Source organism: Hippocampus bargibanti, linkage group LG13 (genome assembly GCF_051943395.1).
Source record: "Hippocampus bargibanti isolate YZ-2025 linkage group LG13, ASM5194339v1, whole genome shotgun sequence".
Taxonomy (NCBI): Eukaryota; Metazoa; Chordata; class Actinopteri; order Syngnathiformes; family Syngnathidae; genus Hippocampus; species Hippocampus bargibanti.
Genome location: NC_142746.1, coordinates 17,385,156 through 17,405,174, shown reverse-complemented (window position 1 = coordinate 17,405,174; position 20,019 = coordinate 17,385,156). Strand labels below are relative to the sequence as shown.

The 20,019-nt window shown below is 38.6% G+C and overlaps 1 protein-coding gene across 1 annotated transcript in view; it reads right to left on the bottom strand.

Moving 5' to 3' along the window:
• cdh23 (cadherin related 23) overlaps positions 1-20,019 on the bottom strand; it is a 156,661-nt gene that overhangs the window by 111,690 nt on the left and 24,952 nt on the right. Inside the window, exons 4-6 of the mRNA XM_089011482.1 lie at positions 17,259-17,401; positions 17,032-17,079; positions 15,597-15,689 (exon numbers count right to left, since the gene is read on the bottom strand). Coding sequence (XP_088867608.1) covers positions 15,597-15,689; positions 17,032-17,079; positions 17,259-17,401 — 284 coding nt within the window. The remainder of the gene's footprint in view (positions 1-15,596; positions 15,690-17,031; positions 17,080-17,258; positions 17,402-20,019) is intronic.

The window sequence follows — 20,019 nt, the reverse complement described above, 5'->3', positions numbered from 1 at the left end:
TTTTCACGTCGAGCAGCTAACAATGATTCTTATTTGTCAGCATGCTTCTCAAACTCTCCTGGTCCTTTTAGCCTTTCTGTTTTTCAGTCCCAACTGCCATGGAACCTTCAGTTTCAAAAAGCCACCTATTTACTCCAAACGCCAATTTGTCTCCATTTGTCTGTCCCGAGCTGCCTTGAAGAAACACCAGAAAGTAGACTAAACTCTTTCTTTAAACGGTGTGATAGAATCATTGATGCCCTTTGCAGTGCTGTCACAACAGGGGTCAATGACCTTTCTTAACAGGAGAGTGACGTTTTTGGCTCTTCCTAAAGTAAAAAGATAGCCCACTTCTTCAATATTTTTTTTCAAATAACCTAGAATAATATTATTAAGGCAACGATTTCACTTTAGCTAACTAACGCTTTAGCTCACGAACATTTCGCCTCACGAACATTAAATTGGCGAGCATATACAGTGAGACCTCAACTTACGAACTTAATTGGTTCCCAGACAGAGTGTGTAAGGCGAAAAGTGTGTATCTCAAAAAGAAAATTCCCATAGGAAACCATTAAAATGGGAATAATCCATTCCCGGGTTTCCATAAAATATACTTTTCAACTAAATAAGCCTTAAAACGACACACAACATACCTTATGCTAGGTATAATTAATGTGCTATTGTATTGTAATGAAAGAACTACACTGCATTGTATCATAAAGTCACTTTATTTGCATTTGTGATGGTCATTGATGGCTTGATGGAATGGCGTTGGAGCCCGAGGGTCAAACGGAATTGCTGTTTGGAAAGAGAGGCACATTACAAGAGGACTGTAATTAAAGAAATAAACTGTGCTGTAAAATAAAGTTTTATTTACCTTTTTGGTGGTCGTTGATGGCTTATGGAAGGAGAGTCACCTTCCATAAGGACTGTTGGTAACTTAACCTCTGGTGCTGTTCGGTCGTGTGCTTCCGCCGAAGATCACTCCGCCAGCCGTGGTGGGTGTGTATTATGAGAATAGTGCTTATTATAACGTTTAATTTTCAGAAATTTGAAGTTTGTAAGACGAAAAGTTTGTAAGATAAGGTGTTTGTAAGTTGAGGTCTCACTGTATTCTTGGTTAACGAACTAGTTTTCGGCGGACGAACCAAACCACACAGCGCCACGGTGGCTGGCGGACTAGTTTTCATCGGATGAACACCAAACCACACGGTCGAACAGCACCACGGTGGCTGGCAGACTAGTTGTCCACACCCACTTTCTTTGAGTGCAGATGTGGTTTGTTATCGAGTGGAGTACTTTTGCTATTATGGGACCGAAAAAGACCGCACCACAGGCCAGTGTTAAGCCGAAGAAGACACAAAAGAAAATTACGGTCGAGCAGAAGAAGGAGATCATGGAAAAACATGAACGAGGTGTGCGTTCGTGTGAAATAGCGTCCCACTATCAGTATGCTAAGTCAACCATTGCTATGTGTGGCTAAGGGTGTTTCGGTGTTGTCTAAGCAACGGTCTCAGGCAATAGAAGAGGTTGAAAAACTTTGATTTGAGTCGGCATCGTCACCAACTCAAAAACAAGACTTCCTGAATATTCAGCGCAAGTCTTAAAACGTAAAATATAGCTATATGCGGTGGAATAGTAAGTAAAATGTAGTAAAATACGTAAGTAAAAGGTAGTAAAATATGCTCAGTAGAAGTCATATGAAGTGATTTTACAAATTATGGACACAACTTGTCCAGAGGGGTCGATTGTCCTTTAAAGGTAAGCACATTTGCTAGAGCAGGTCCAAATTTTGTCCTTGGGGGATACCTCGTGTCCACAGGGGCCATCTTGGTGACGGCTGCATTGAGATGCCTGTAAGTGTTTGTATGCGTGGACGGGTTCTTTCAGCCGTTGAGGGAAGAGACAAATAACAACCTTATCTTCTGATTAGTCTTCTCCCCCAACTGTCTGACCCCCAACCTTTCTGTCACAGCTCATGGTTCACTGCCTACAAATAGCATCTAAAAGGCTCAGGCTGTTTGTTTAAATGTAAAGGTAATCAAGTCCAGCATGCCACGTGGATCCACAAAGACAGGAGAAGACAGAAGATCCTTTGGGATGGCCGCAAGGACAAGGCCGCAATTGTAAGTCTTTCAACACTGCCTGATTCTTATACAAATTTGGCCATCTTGACTGAGAAACTAAAAGTACAAGTGCAGTTTTGAATCCATAGAAACATTCCTTCACTCATTCACGACCTTTACCGAATTTATTCGGGAATTGAAAATATGATGTAGAGTGCCATTATCGTATTTGTTGGGGTTTTGGTTTTTCATGCGGTGGGTGCCGATAAAACACTGCTCATACCTCTGGCAATGTTTTTCCCTTCCACGAGAGGGCATCATGCCCCTTTTTTCCATGTTAACGCTTTGTTACTCGACTATATAAACCAATAAAATAATAGTAATAATACATTTCATTTATAAGCGCTTTTCAAAACTCTCAAGGCCACTTTACAGTCACATGCGTCAGCGTTCACTCGACCCGGAAGTAAATAGAAAGCTAGCTAGCCAGCTAGTAGATAGCTAATAGATAGCCAACATACAGCTCGCTAGACAGTTAGCCACCTAGATAGCTCTATAGCTAATAGCTAGCTAGCTAGCTAATACACTGAATGTCACTATTAAATACAGAGATAGAAAGCTAGCTAGCCAGCTAGTAGATTGATAATAGATAGCCAACAGATAGATAGCCACTTAGATAGCTATATAGCTAATAATAATAATAATAATAATAATAATAATACATTTCATTGATAAGCGCCTTTCAAAACTCTCAAGGTCACTTTACAGTCACATGATAAGTTTTTCTGTGGGTGAGCAGCGGCAGCCACACGCGCCAGCGTTCACTCAACCTGGAAGTAAATAGAAAGCTAGCTAGCAGATAGCAAATAGATAGCCAACAGATAGCTCGCTAGACAGTTAGGCACCTAGATAGCTCGATAGCTAATAGCTAGCTATCTAGTTAACTAATACACTAAATGTCACTATTAAATACACAGATAGAAAGCTAGCTAGCCAGCTAGTATATAGCTAATAGATAGCCAACATACAGCTCGCTAGACAGTTAGCCACCTAGATAGCTCTATAGCTAATAGCTAGCTAGCTAGCTAATACACTGAATGTCACTATTAAATACAGAGATAGAAAGCTAGCTAGCTAGTAGATAAACAATAGTTAGCCAACAGATAGATAGCTACTTAGATTGCTATATAGTTAATAATAATAATCATGATAGTACATTTCATTGATAAGCGCCTTTCAAAACTCTCAAGGTCACTTTACAGTTACAGGATAAGTTTTTCTGTGGATGAGCAGCGGCAACAACACGCACCAGCGGCCACTCAACCCATGTTAGCGCTTTGTTCCAGTTTCAGATGTTGTTAAAGGCCTATAAACCAATATGCATGTATTGCAATGTATTTTGGACAGCCGCCCTCCTTTCAAGCTCATATAACTCCAGACCCATATAATTTAGGAATTAGCTTTTTTTATGTGCACAGAAGAGAGTCTAAGGTTTCTTATGCGGCAATGAATGTTTATTACGCCCTAAAACTCAATATTCTGTGGGTCCTGGAATTTGAGTGAAAATGACAAAAACCCTGGCACTGGAGTGAACACCTTTTTGCACGTCTGGCAGAGAATGAGTTAAAAGGTGAGACTTCGAGCTCAGATGCTTTGGTTTAAAGTGCAAATAGGCCGCCTTGTTCCTAAGTAGTCTGCAGTGTCTATTTGATCTGAACTTGAAACTGAAAAATATAACCAGATTTGAGATGACACACATATAATGAATTCTTATGGCAAATTAACAGTTGCCGCTTCAATAGTTCATTAAGGTGAGAATGCAACATTTTTGAAAATAGACACAAACATAGAAGTAGTGATTTAAAATTCATTGTACCAACAATATGGTGTGGCTTGTTTGCTGTGTGTGTGTGTCACACTACAAATTACCCACGAGTGCTTCTAATATTTGTATTCACTTTTTGTCATAGATCTCATTTGAATTGTCCAGTGAATGCACATTATCATATAAAACGTCACCGCTGCAGGCCTACTCTATAACATTTAAAACTTTCTGTCAACCCATTAAGAAGAAACGTACGCAACTGGTTAAGGTACAGATTAAATGACATCCGTGGGGGGAAGTCGAGGGGGGGGGTGCGTAATAAAATATGAGACAATACAATACAAAATGAAACAGTTTTACCTCAGGTACTTTGTTTCAAGATGTCACGAAACAAAATTAAATGCAAATGAGAGTCATGCTGATTATCATATAAACGGACATATCCTAAAAGACAAAACTATCTGGCCTTTATGTGCTTTCAAATTTCTACATAAAATGTCACTATCGCTTAGAATGCAAATACTACTACACTCATACCACCTTATAAAAGAGAGAAGGAATATAATTATCTAGACACCTTTGTTAACTCATTCACTGCCATTCCCGAATTTATTTGGGAATTGAAAATATGACGTAGAGCGCCATTCCCGAATTTGTTCGTTTTTTTTTTCTTGCTGGGGTGCCGATAAAGTTGTTTTTTCCCCTCCAAAAGGGGCAATATTTCCCGTTTTGTCAGCACTTTGTTCCAGCTTCAGCTGTTGTTAAAGCACTATATTAATCCATACGTATGTATTGCATTGTATTTTGTTCAGCTGCCACCATTTGAAGCGCAAATATCTCCAGAAATATATAACGTAGCTATTACCTTTTTTTCCGGATGAAGGAAGAGATTCTATGTCGTTGTACTAAGTTCATCCTGTCTACTTGATATCTAATTTAAAGCAGATTCTTTACTTACAGACAGTGTCAGGTATTTGAACACCTACACTGTCTGTAAGTAAAGAATCTGCTTTAAATAAGAGATTCTATGGTTTCTAACAGTGTATTGAATGTTTATGTAGTCCTAAAACTCAATATTCTGTGGGTCCTGGAATTTCAGTGAAAATGACAAAAACCCTGGCACTGGAGTGGACACATTTTTTGCACATTCCTAGTAGCGAATGAGTTAATATCGATTGTTGTTGTACATTTTAAAACCAGAGAGGCAGATTATCGTAGAATTACATTTGAACATATTTGCCGGTCAACATACTTTTACTCCACATTGGCCTCTCCCGGCCGGCTTCTGTATTTTAACCGTTAAAGGACAACTGACGTCTCCAGACAAGTTGTGTCCATAATTTGTAAAATGGCTTCAAATGACTTCTACTGGGCGTATTTTAATACGATTCCACCGCATATAGCTCTATTTTACGTTTTAAGACTCGCTCTGAATATTCAGGAAGTCTTGTTTTTGAGTTGGTGACGAGTCTGTACGTGACGTCATGAAAGGACCACCCTCTGACCGAAAAAAAGACACACAGACATTGTAGCAGTCCTTCATCAACGTCAATGGATTTTGCTGTACATGTTTGGTCTGAGAACCGTGTTGCACCCAAAAGCTGACAGAAGAGGGCATCCAAGCTCCATATAAGGAATTTATCAGCCTGTGGAAACGGAGGTCGCCATTTTGTGTCTCTTTTTCATTGAGACATCTCCCCTCAATGTTGCCTCAAAATGGCACATATAATTCTTTAATCGATTGCAAGCATGTATGCTTTCCTCTTCAGAACTATTTGAATCATATTCATAACTGGATGTGTAACAAGAAAGCATATTCTCCGAATCTGAAGCCATTGTTTTGATTCTCCAGCAATGCAAGACGTCTTAGCGTGACGTCACGAACTGGGGGCGGGACTTTCTGAAAATGCCCAATTCGCAGCTCACTTTTTTTTTGCAGATTTTGGACACTTTAAAGTCATTTTTATTGGTGTTTTGCATTTGAATAAAAATATCATACTGCGTGTTTTGGGTATTTTCGATGCTACAAAACGTTTTTCTGATGTCAGTTAAAAAACAAAAAAAGTGACGTCGGTTGCCCTTTAATTATACATTCTGCTCCATGGTTCAGTTCCTGTTCAAGGCTCATCACCACGACATACAGTAACTTTTTCAGCTCAACTATGCCAAAGTTCCATCTTTTCACAGGAACACCATATGGGATTCAATACACAATTGACTGTTTTTTTTTTCAAATGAATCTTTCCTCTCCTTGACTGACACTGTGCACTCCTTTTCATGTCTTCTGTGTGTGCGTACGCGGGTGTTTTTCAGCACTGTGACCTGTGGCCCCCTGAATCTCCCTGTTCGACTGCCTGCTGCTCTGAATACACCGCGCTGTACAGTGTTTCGAAGTTTCTTTCTATCTGTAGTGTGGGCAATGCGGTATTGTCAGGGTAGAATAGGACGCTATCCCTATGCAGCTAAATGCCGGAGGTGTTTCTCAGCAGAATAAACGTGCTGTCATAAAGAAGGTGAATACTGTATAGCTAAGGGAAATGAACAAAGTAATGACAGGTAAAATAAAATGAATAAATACCGTATTATGCGGTGTAGAAGGTGCACTGGAGTATAAGGCGCACCTCCAATGAATGGTGTATTATCAAACTTTTCCATGTATAAGGCGCACCTTCAATGAATGGTGTATTATCAAACTTTTCCATGTATAAGGCGCACCTTCAATGAATGAAACAAGTTTTCACAATTTTACTCATTCACTGTAATTCCCAAATGTGTTGTTTTTGTTTGGGGAGTAGGGGTGCTGATAAAGCGCTGGTCAGACCACTGGCAATGTTTTTTTTCCCTTCCACAACAATAATAATAATAATCATCATCATCATACATTACATTTTAAGCGCCTTTCAAAGCTCTCAAGGACACTTCAGTCACAGACAAGCATAGGTACTATAATAAATAAAATATAATCACAAATACAATGTTCCACAAGGGGAAAGCATTTGCCTTTTGTCCATGTTCGTGCTTTGTTTCAGCTTCATTTGTTGTTAAATCACTATATAAATCATTATCTATGCATTACATTTTATTTGTATTATATTTTTTACAGCCGGCCCCATTTCAAGCTCAGATAACTCCAGACTCATATAACTTAGGAATTAACTGTTTTCTGATGAAAGAAGAGAGTATAAGATTTCTAACGCTGCATCAAATATTTATGTAGTCCTAAAACTCAATATTCCGTGGGTCCAGGAATTTCGAGTGAAAATGACAAAAACCCTGGCACTGGAGAGGATACATTTTTGCAAATGTCTGGCAGTGAATGAGTTAAAGGACAATCGACGTCACTTTTTTGTTTCCTAACTGAACAGACATCAGAAAAACGTTTTATAGCATCTAAAATACTCAAAACACGCAGTATGATTTTTAGTCAAATGCAAAACTCCAATAAAATGACTAATCAGCAATTAATCATTTCCATGATTAATTGCTTACATGGAGCTTTGTTGCCCTCTTCTGTCTCTTTGTGGTCCTATATAACGTTTTCAGACCAAAGTAGAGCAAAATGCATTGACGTGATGGAAGGACTGCTACAATGTGTTCTTTTTATGGTCAGGGGCGTTCCTTCAGTGACGTAACGTAAGGACTCGTCACCAACTCAAAAACAAGACTTCCTGAATATTCAGCGCGAGTCTTAAAAGGTAAAATATAGCTATATTCGGTGTAATCTTTGTAAAATACGCTCAGTAGAAGTCATTTGAAGACATTTTACAAATTATGGACACAACTTGTCCGGAGACGTCGGTTGTCCTTTAAATGTATTCATTTTGGTTTACTGTTTGGCCGTTTGCCTCAAGATGGAAGGTCAAACACCTTTCAGGTGAATTGGTTTTGTTGAATCTCAAAAATAAACGACCAAGCAAATAAGCTATCCTGAAAGGTTTGACCAGAACATGTGACTGTGAGCTAACTCAGCACTGCTATGTTGTGTCAGATTGCAAAACACGGTGCATTTTAATTCATGGCACTTATCATTCTTTGAATTGTGGGAGTATATTTTCTCGAACTAATATCGCAAAGGCTATCAAGTTCTAATCTGGAAAATCTGTCCGCCATTATAATGACAGATTGGTCAAAACTTAGTATTAAACGCACATCCATTATATGAGTAGAAATAACCAGCGCGTCTACAAAATAAACACTTTAAAAGATGCCCAGCCTATCATCTTGTTAGTCAAACCTTGTCAGAATTTGCAGTTCTGCCAACAGAGTGTCATTGCAAAGAAGAGAGCCGAAGGCATTGGGGGGGGGGCTGGGATGGGAGGGGAGGGTCCCCACACACTTGAAAGAAAAGGCAGAGAGGGACTGACAGGTTGATTTATTCAAAGAGTAAGGAGTGGGTGAATCAAACTTTAATGGCTTTTGGGAGTGCAAGCCGTTCTCTCCCTCGCTTCAATCTTGCCCCACTCATGCCGTCTTTTCTTGTGCGCACTCACTTTTCTTTCTTTACCTCCTTCTTTCTCACATTTCCCTCTCTCTCTCCCTTCATCTCATGATGGTCACTCTTCTCCTTTTTTTTGACAGATAAATATGCACTCATCTCGACATAGCTTGTAAATCAAGGTGCACTTCATGCTCGGTGAGCTAAATGACAGAAAAGTAAATAGAGAAAGAGGAGGCGATTTAACATCACAAAGCGCACAGTCCACGTAATGCCTATGTAGCATTTTAGCATTAACCCTTGACATCCAAAAGACGCAGAGAAAAGTTATATTACAGAGTAAAGCACATTGTCGGATAAAGTAGAGAAACTAATGATGAACAAAGTCAGATAGGTGAATCTCCCCAGGTGGCAAGGGAGCTGGAGTCACTCCCAGCTGAATTGGGATGAAAACGAAACAGAAAACACCTTTGATGCTGTTTGATGATGTTTTGATTCATTCAAAAGGGCAGAAAGAGTCTTTTTGGTGGCATTTTGACAGCATTATCATCTCCAGTATATCACTGAGCAGTGGACCTGAACTCTTTATCTGCAAATATGTGCTCTGATATTTAATTACCGTATTTTTCCGTGTATAAGGCGCACCCAAAAGCCTTCATTTTCTTCATAAGATGATGCTGCGCCTTATACACAAGTGTGCCTTATAAGTGAAATAATATTGAATCAAAGACTACATTTCCCCCTGTAGAAGTAGTGCGTAACCCTAGCCTCTAATGTAGCACCTTATAATGTGGTGTGCCTAATATTTGGAAAATTGTTATATATTTATATATTATATTTACTTTTATCATTCATTGAAGGTGCGCCTTTTGGTCCGGTGCGCCTTATATATAGAAAGAGTTTGAAAATACACCATTCATTGGGGGTGCGCCTTATATACTGAAAAATACAATATTTTCCCGTGTATAAGGCACACCCAAAAGCCTTGATTTTCTTTAAAAGATGACCCCGTGCCTTATATGTAGGTGCGCCTTATATGAGAAATAATATTGAGCCACAACAGGTCTCACAACTGCTGTAAGCAGCCACCACTGACTTCATTTCCACCTATAGAAGTAGTGCATAAACCCTGCTTCTACTGTAGCGCCTTATAATACGGTGTGCCTTATATTTGGAGGAGTTCTATATATTTAGATATATTCTTAACAACCTATTTCATTCATTGAAGCTGAAAGGTTTGAAAATACACCATTCATTGGGGGTGCGCCTTATACAGTGAGACCTCAACTTACAAACACCTCAACTTACAAACTTTTTGTCATACAAATGTCAAATTTATGAAAATTAAACCTTATAATAAGCACTATTTTCATAATACACACCCACCACGGCTGGCGGAGTGATCTTCGGCGGAAGCACACGACCGAACAGCACCAGAGGTTAAGTTACCAACAGTCCTTATGGAAGGTGACTCTCCTTCCATAAGCCATCAGCGACCATCAAAAAGGTAAATAAAACTTTATTTAACAGAACAGTTTATTTCTTTAATTACAGTCGTCATGTAATGCGCCTCTCTTTCCAAACAGCAATTCCCTTTGACCTTCGACCTCCAACGCCATTCCATCAAGCCATAAATGACCATCACAAATGTAAATAAAATGACTTTATGATACAATGCAGTGTATTTCTTTCATTACAATACAATAGCACATTTATTATACATAGAATAAGGTATGTTGTGTGTAGTTTTAAGGCTTATTTAGTTGAAAAGTATATTTTATGGAAACCCGGGAACGGATTATTCCCATTTTAATGGTTTCCTTTGGGATTTTTTTTTTTTTGAGATACACACTTTTCGCCTTACACACTCTGTCTGGGACCCAATTAAGTTCGTAAGTTGAGGTCTCACTGTACTCCGGTGCATCTTATACATCAGAAAAAACAGTCGACACAACTATTATACTCTGAATACGCATACTTGTTATTTAGTGTTTGCTAATGTAATTATTGAGAGTAGCCTAACCAGTAAACTTGAAAACAAAATGACTTCTTCCTCACTGAGATGTTGTTTTTTTTATGCCAAATCTCTTTTAGTTATCAAAAAACCAAGTAATGCTAACATGCTTTTCATTTATCATTGCTGTTTCAGCTGTTTTCTTTCATCAAATGTGAGAGGAATATTCAAAGAAACTACCTTCAGGAGTAGAGTTAATGAAGGCTTCCAATGGAGAGTCCTGTATATTTATACACATAAAGCGCTACACTCAGCGTAAACATAACAAGCTCCATGCACGAAGGCGGAAAGCACTTGATCGTTTGTGTTTGAAATATAAGCGCAAAACAGCTGGTTTAACAGCTTGAGTCTGAAGATAATGTTATCAGATGCACTGTACAAGCTTCAAATGAGTGAGTCGGATATATGAAGAGACCAGATTCATTTGTGGACAGGCTCATCAAGTTACTGTACGTTCCAATCAGAACTGGCAGGCATGAAGAAAAGAACAGATGGATTCAACTGCAAGATTTTTTTTTCTCGCAGGAAAACAAGTTCAAGGAGGATCTGATCTGTGGACAGGTAACGTACGTCATGAATGTGGTTTGGGGACTTAAACTCAAGTTATTTATTTACTTGGATTTGTGCATAAAAGGTTGTCAAACTAAACCCACTAATGCCACAAAACCAATGATTCATCTTTTACCAAACACACGTGAAGGATAAATACAGTTTATATAGTACAGTGATACCTTGGCTTACAAACTTAATTGGTTCCCAGACAGAATATGTAAGGTGAAAAGTGTGTATTCCAAAAATTAATTTCCCATAGGAAACCATTAAAATGAGAATAATCCGTTCCCAGGTCCCATAAAACAATTTTCTACTTTCTAATTTTCTAAGCCTTAAAACTCCACAAAATATACCTTATTTTATGTATAATAAATGTGCTATGGTATTATAAGTACTATATAATAAAGTCATTTTATTTACCTTTGTGATTGTCGTTGATGGCTTGATGGAATGGAGTGGCCGGTTCATCAGGATTAAACACTTGATGAGGAACATCTTGAGGAATGGCCCCTTGTAGGTGCTTTCTCTGCGATTATTTTACCTAGTTCCTCATCAGTTGTGTTTAGCTGGGTTGATAGCTTTTTGCATCAAGTGTACAGATGGCTTGTGCGGGTTGTTTGTGGAGCCTGATTGATGGGATATTTTAACCTTGCAGTCACATGCGGTTTATAGACAGCTGTGCTTTATGTATGTACAAAATGTTTTTTCCTCTAAAATCTGGGTGAGGCTAATAATCAGGTGCGCTCTGCAGTCCGGAAATTACGGTATATAAAATGTTGAAACAGTACTCCTCATAGTCGGATTTAAGTCTGTACCCATCTGCTATTATATCCGAACATTATTCCTGGGGATATTTACAGTTTTGGTATCCAGACTGCAGTTGGCTGACTGTGTGGTATTGGCTTGCGGTTCATTAACACGTACAGAGGAAACAATTGGAAGCCCACCTGCTTCCTTTCACCCTCTTTATGGCTCTACAAATTAAAATGACATTTAGACACACGACCTCCAGGGCTGCTTGACTTGTTAAACGCATTGCACTGTACAGCGCTCCTTGTCTATGTCATGGTTCTGCAATTGCCCCCCCTCCACTTTTCCCCTTTCCCTTTCCATCTCCCTGTGTTTTCCCAGGGAGTCGCAGGAGGTGGGCCCCAAACGGATGTGGAGACATACCCGCTCAATTGAGCCACATCAGCCTGAGCAGAGGGAAGCCTATTTAGCCAACTCTTAGTTTTAACCCATTGTCAACAATTTCACACTGGGAATCGCTTCATTGCTGCCCAATGCGTTTCAATAAAGAAAACATTTTATAATTTTTATAGAAATCCAAACTCATCTGATAATGAACACCACCAAACAGAAGTAGACCTTTTTTTTTTTTTACAACTTCATACAGACGCTCCTCAACTTACAAACGAGAGATGTTCCGAACGGTCGTTGGTAAGGTGAATTTGTTCGTAAGTTGATTCAGTGTTATATTGTGTATGGAATGTATCGAAGTATGTTTATGGTTTGTATAAGTTATATTATGTCCACTATGCCTACCATGACCTGTATTAGTTTGTACTGAAAAATAAGCATTTAATAAAATATATGCTCTATAAAGATATATACACGTACAACTGGAGAGAATAATACATGTTATTACAAAAATGTTCGTATGTACCGTCGTTCGTAACTCGAATGTTCGTAAGCAGGGAAGCGTTTGTAGTCCAATACAATGACAATGCTAATGGACCTCATGTGGGCCCACCACAAGAAAGATAACAATATTCTAATTGAAAACAGATTCTTTTCTTACAGACAGTGTATTGTAGGTGTTCAAATATCTGGCACGTTTCGGTGTATACTTCCGCCTTCGTCACCTACAATACACTGTCTGTAAGAAAATAATCTGTTTTAAATTAGATATCAAGTTGTTGCTGCTCTAAAGGCAGAACTGTATGTTTTTAGCTAATTTTAATGATGATTTTGTGCCACCGCTAAACACGAAACACAAACCGGCCACTGAATAAGTGTTTTTTCCCTTTACCTTCATTAACCAAGGAAGCACACTACAAACCCTAAAACTCATAAAATGCCCAACAACCGATTTCCAGTAGCATTTTTTTCAGCAATTCTGTTGTATTTTATTAACTCTATTCATTAGTCACTACAAAAACCTAAATTATGTCCACTATGCCTACCATGAATGTGGCTGTCATAAATCCAAATAAAGACCAAATGCCTGTTCTTGTTACTGCCTAATCTCACAAATCAAAAATAGTCGATAATTTCATTAAAAAAAAACATTCTGCACCCGAGGTGTATAACTTGGACTTTAGTCACACCACAAAAACGAGGAAAATTTCAATTGTGAAAATTAGTGAAAAGGTTTCTTCAGCCGTCATTCTTTGAAGGTGCCATGGCGATTTAGTGAAGGGTTTTGTTGTTTTACAAAAATTGCTTCCTTTACTCCCCTTTCAAACCATTTTATTTAGCTAAGATTTTAACCTCACCGCCACTTCTGTCCTTTAGGCATATATATAGGGCCAAAGCTACCAGCACAACTTTAGTTAACTGACTAAGCTTTTCGGATGAGGAGCGAAACGTCCGACACCTTCAAAGAAGTACAGATGACGGCTGAAGAAATCTTTCCATCGATGGACCACTCCTGTACAACTGAGAGCTTAAACAGATAAATTGTGAAAGGTTAACCACACCTATCCCAAAAAGTTAACTTGAAAATATATATACAGTCAAGTCTCGTTATATCGATAGTACTGCTTATTACGATACTATTTCTATGAACGCAAGGAGAAAATTTACAGGATCGGATATATCGATAGTACATCTCTGAATTCACTTGACAGAGTGCCCAGAAAGCAGTAAAAATAGAGAAATTGGTCCAAAAAAGGTAACATGGTGAAATCCCTTTCTAAAACAGACAATTCAATTTGAGCTGCCACTTTTTTCTTAATGCAACCCCACAAGATTGAGCTACTCGGTGTGTGCTATTATACAAGACAAATAGACAATCTTGTTTAGATAAGTAATAAGAGTCTAACTTGTGAGTAGAGAAAGAGAAAAAAACATTACCAGCTAGTGGCCCATTCTCAATGGTTCTCTTTTATTTGCTTGGCTTTAAGGATTGGGGAGAGGCGACTTTGAAGATTTAGCGAAAACTCTCAAAATTATGGACTCAATATAAACACAAGATGTGTTTGTGCGTGTGTGTGTGTGTGCGTGCGTGTTTGGATTTGGCTCCATATTTGAAGTCCTGCACTCCACTCTGGCAATTACTTCATATCATGGATTAGATGAGTAAGAGGGCAAAGTGGACAAGGATGGAAAATAGTGTGGTGCCATATCCAGCGAGAGGTCAGAGAAACACATTTGGGTGAAAACAGCTTGTGGTTTCTCAAAAGGGTATACAGACGCTCCTCAACTTACCAACGAGATATGTTCTGAACGGTCATTCGTAAGGTGAATTTGTTTGCAAGTTGCTTCAGTGCCACATTGTGTATGGAATGTATGTTTAAAGGACAACCAACGCCATTTTTTGGTTTCCTAAATGACATCAGGAAAATGTTTTACAGCATCTAAAATACCCAAAACACGCAGGCTGATATTGTAGTCAAATGCAAAACACCAATAAAAATGACTTAGTGTCCCAAAACTGCCACAAAATGAGCTCGAAAACTGGGCAGATTCAGAAAGTCCCGCCCCAAGATGCTTTCTTGTTACTCATCCAGTTATTAATATAATTCAAATAGTTCTGAAGAGGAAATGATAAATGTTTGCAATCGATTAAAGAAGTCCTTCCGTATCAATTCGAGCCGTCTGGACTCCAATGTAGCGCCCAGAAAATGCACAAGATGAAGAGATAGAGAAACAGAGAGAGCATATGCACGTGTACGTAATAAATAAAATGAAGTTTAACCTCACAATACAAAATCTAACCTCTAACATACCCGCAAAAGTGTTCGTATGTACCATTGTTCGTAACTTGAATGTTCATAAGTAGGGGAGTGTCTGTACCTTCCTTCCTACAAAGGTAGGCTCTTAACAAAAACTAATTCCTCAAATCGGGAAGAGATTGCCAATTCTCTAAAATGCAACCAAAACAATCTCCGTTGTTGCATTTACATCTGTTAGCTCGCAGTAGCTACTCAAGTTTTTGCGAGATTTTGATAAATTCCATAATTTGCTATCATTGCTCTTTCATGACCCATCATACATAATAAGATAAATAAAATGAAGTTTAACCTCACAATACAAAATCTAACCTACAGCATCTCTGCTCGGACATTTTTCGACATACCCGCAAAAGTGTTCGTATGTACCGTTGTTCGTAACTTGAATGTTCGTAAGTAGGGGAGTGTCTGTACCTTCCTTCCTACAAAGGTAGGCTCTTAAATAAAACAAATTCCTCAAATCGGGAATAGATTGCCAATTCGCTAAAATGCAACCAAAACAATCTCCGTTGTTGTATTTACATCTGTTAGCTAGCAGTAGCTACTCAAGTTTTTGCGAGCTTTTTATACATTCCATATCTGGCTATCACTGCTCTTTCATGACCCATCATAATTTTCAATTCTGATTGAGACGACAAGTTTTTTTTGGGAAGCATTGTGATTTTATTTCGGAGCATGCCAATGAAAGGTGAACTTGTTAAGTAAGATCAAGATCAACGAGTGATGCAGGTCAAATGCACGTAATGCATTCATTTTCTTTGATCCTTACCTCAGGGATATGGACGGTGTAAGGCTGTCCATGAAAGATTGGCGCATTATCATTCACATCTCCAATTTGGATGTTGACTGTGTCTTTGACCACCTGTGGAGGAAATAGAGGGATACATATGCTTCACAAAAGTAAATTCCGATTCTGGAATATTTTTAAAAACCTTTTTTTAATGGTTAAAAGACTGTATTTTCCAGTGTATAATGCGCACTGGACTATAAGGCGCACCCACAATGAATGGTGTGTTTTCCAACTTTTCCCATATATAAGGTTCACTGGACTATAAGGTGCACCTTCAATGAATGAAAAAAAAAATCAAATATAATAGATACACAAAAGGTTTCCAAATATAAGGCACACCACATTATAAGGCGCTACAGTAGAGACTGGGATTACGCACTACTTCTTCTACTGTAAAGGGCAAAACGGAGTCGGTGGCTGCTGACAGTGGAGACCTGTTGTGGCGCAATATGACTTCACATATAAGGCGCACCGGCGTATAAGGCTCAGGGTCATTTTGTAAGAAAATTAAGGCTTTTGGGTGCGCCTTATACACCGGAAAATACAGCAGAATAAGATACAACTCAAACCGTTACCTTTTTTTCAATAATTCGCTGCAACTCTGTTTCATCATTGAAATGTTCATTAATGTCAAGTGAAATGACCCTCAACAACAAAACAAATGGAAAGAACAGAAGGGAAGGCTATAGACTTGTGAGTTTTCCATTTAATGATTTCCAATTTACTGAATTACTTGAAGAAATATACTGTAATAACACTTTTTTTCCCCAACCACTAGATAATTTGTGGATTATTGTATGTATGTATGCATGCATTTATGTAATCCTTCATTTATTTACTGGCATTATTGGCAATATGACTAAGCCATGCCACTGGTTAGCACATTCGCCTCACAGAGCAGAGGTACAGGGTTCGGTTCTGGCTCTGGACTTCCTGTTTGGAATTAATTGCTCTCTCAATTAAGTTAAACTGATTTAAGGTGATCTAGTACAGAGGTCCCCAACCACCGGTCCTTTGGTACCGGGCCGCGGAGAAAGAATAAATAATTTACGTAAAATGAAAAATGAAAAAGTACCAGATTACATCCGTCTATGACTTACTCTTGACACATGTCAAAACACTTGTCTAGGTCACGTGATACATACCGCTAAAATTAGCCCACCGTAAGCTAGCAAAATGAGTCTTATTTTGTTGTATTTATCCGCCGGTCCGTGAAAATATTGTCTGACATTAAACCAGTCCGTGGCGCAAAAAAAAAGCAAAAAAAGATTAGGGACCACTGATCTAGTGCACTGGTTGGCTTATATGGAGGTGCTTGATGCATTCCAGTAACGAAGATGTACAATGCAAGACCCTTTAATGTTGTTTGTTTATTTGTTACTAATATAGCAGGAGGACACAAATCCATCCTTACCTCTTGAATGTCGCTCACATAGAATTCAACCTGCATCTCTGACTTGGTCTGAAAAATAAAAATACACGTGGGTGTAAATTAAAGTACCAAAAGATAGAACAATATGTACGATTTATTCTCTGAGCTAAATACATTGTTTTGAACCAAATATTTTAAGACTCAAAGCTATAAAAAGAATACGGACTGTCAGGTCCAAGAAATCACAATATCTCATTGTATGATCTTACCTCACGGTCAAGCTGCTGTCGAAGCCAAACCACACCAGTGTCTTTATTCACTGAAAAGTACCGCATTGCCACTTCTCCTGAAACCCCATACATGAGCGGCTCCCCTTCAGGGTCAGTTGCCTTCAGTTGAGCCACTGAAGAACCTGCCAGACACATCCATAGATTTCAGAAATGTACCAGATTTTTCATCTATAAATAAAATATACCATCTAATTGTGCTTTTTTTTGCGCCTGTAATGGGCAGCATTTAAAAAGCCCCGCTGTATGGATGCATGGCTTGAGGAGCCCGCGATAAGAAGTGCAGATGCATATGTGGAACTGTCGCTGCTTGGAATTGAAGTGGATTTACGCAGAACGGGTGATGTGAGACAGTCAATTTTCGTCAACGGATGCTACAGCTTCGTGTTTGCTTTCAACATGTGGCTCGTGGCAGACATGCACATTTCACCGTGACATCCCTGATCCATTGGTGAAAAGGATTCTTTGATCCTTTCTTCTTTCATCTAGAACTGCTTCATGCAACAATGAGGGTACAGAAAGTGCCTAGGATTTCTGTGTCTTTTGTGTTGTGTCACGTTATTTGTTATTTATTTTTTTGTGTATTTTTTTTTTACTTCAAGATGGCACCGCAAGCTTGACTGCCTTTACAGCAGCTTCTGCATTTTGTTTTTCTACTTCTTCCTTTCCTTTCCTCTTTCATAACTTTGCTGCTGTGAAATGTACATGTCTCCACTGTGAGACTAATAAAAGCTAATCCAATCCAATCCAATTGTCGTATCTAAAATGTTAACACCAGGAAGTGCTTCTTGTCACACAATAGCCAATCACAGTGGTCAATTGCCATCCTCACTTGACCTCTATTGCCACACACATTAGTGCAAAGTCTGTCTCCTGTTTGGCATAGTTGCTAATTTGTAGATTATTACCAAAAACTGGGAAGGTGTGTTGAACAGCAATAACATTTAGGGGATAATGTTTGAAAATCAAGGACAGTGTTGTGAAAAAAAGAAAGATGTATTAAGATGAAAGGAGATTTTATGAAATCAAGTGTCAAAAAAAGGCTTGCATCTCAAAATTCCTCTAACAGGATGCCACAATTGCTCCAATTCAACCAATTCTGATTGGCACCAGCCTACCCACTCGTTAGGACTTGCACTAACCAATTAAGGCGCACACCGTGCATGGTCATCACCTCATCTTGCATCATCAATAGGCTGGAAGTAAAATTATATCACTCCTGTCATTTCTGCACCAAACTGCTTCACACAACAACAAATTAGCCTCCACGAGTACACTCCCTTCTCATTATAATAATGCACCCTGTTTTCCTACAAAAGTGTGGCCAAACTGATTAATTAATATCAGGATTTATGAACCCCTCTCATTGAGTCTAATGAGATTTATGCAAATTCAGCTTCTTTCAATATAATTTATAATTTGGTGGAAGACGGTGCAAATTAAGCATTCTACCTCACAGTCATCAATAACTTTCCCCCCCCCCCTCTTCTGCTCTATATGGGTAGGCATACTTTCAAGTGACTAATAACTAATGGTCACTCAGGACTAATGGTATGTATGAAAGCCACTTATGGAACATTAACTCCAACTTTGGAAAACAGGGTTGGACTCTATGGTCAGTCGACAGGGACTAAATGATTTGGTATACCCAATGAAATGATTAGAGCAACTGATACAACTTGTTGAGTAAAATTTGCCTCACTCTATTAACTCATTCACTGCCAGACAAATGTGTCCACCACTACAGTGCCAGGGTTTTTGTCATTGTCACTCGAATTCCAGGACCCACAGAATATTGAGTTTTAGGACTACATAAACATTCAACGTAGCGTAAGAAACCTTAGGCTTTCTTCTTTCATCAGAAAAAATGATTAATTCCCAAATGATATGAGTCTGGAGTTATATGAGCTTGAAATGAGGGTGGCTGTCCAAAATACAATGCAATACACATACAGTAAAGTCTCGTTATATCGATATTCTCGGGAGTCGGAAAAAATAGAGATAACCGGACTATCGATATATCCGATATATCATAAAAGACTAGAAATTTGCCGGGAAATAAAAATAGTATCGTAATAAGCAGTACTATCGATATAACGAGACTTTACTGTATATTGGTTTATATAGCACTTTAGCAACCTGTGAAGCAGGAACAAAGCGCTAACATGGAAAAAAGGGAAATGTTGCCCCTAGTGGAAAGGAAAAACATTGCCGGACGCCATGGCCAGCGCTTTATCAGCACCCAAAAACGAAAAAATAACAAAACCCTAACGGAATGGCGCTCTGTTATATTTTCAATTCCCGAATAAATTCATGAATGGCAGTGAATGAGTTAAACTATTAAATGACTTTCAAGCTTTTTTTATCTTCAAGCAAACGTATCCGCATGTTGCATTTTCCTACAAGCTGTACGGAAGATGTTGTAAAGCTAGTCTTACCACCTGTGTTTTTCGGAGTATATTTAGTTGACTTTTTTCTGCGTTGCATGCACCGACCTACGATGCAATATCATACATTTAATGACACAGTCACAAGACTTGCCCTTGAAGAACATTACACAACAAACAGAAAAACGAACTTCAAAAGAGATTTCTGTATAATTTAAATTGAATGGTTGCATTGCAAAAGTTCATTTATGCAAAAGATATCCTTCCATTCTTATCCGCAACATTGCTACACAGTGACTGGTTGAAGAAATCCTGCCGTTATTATTGATAAAATGTTGTACTGTATAATGATTCAT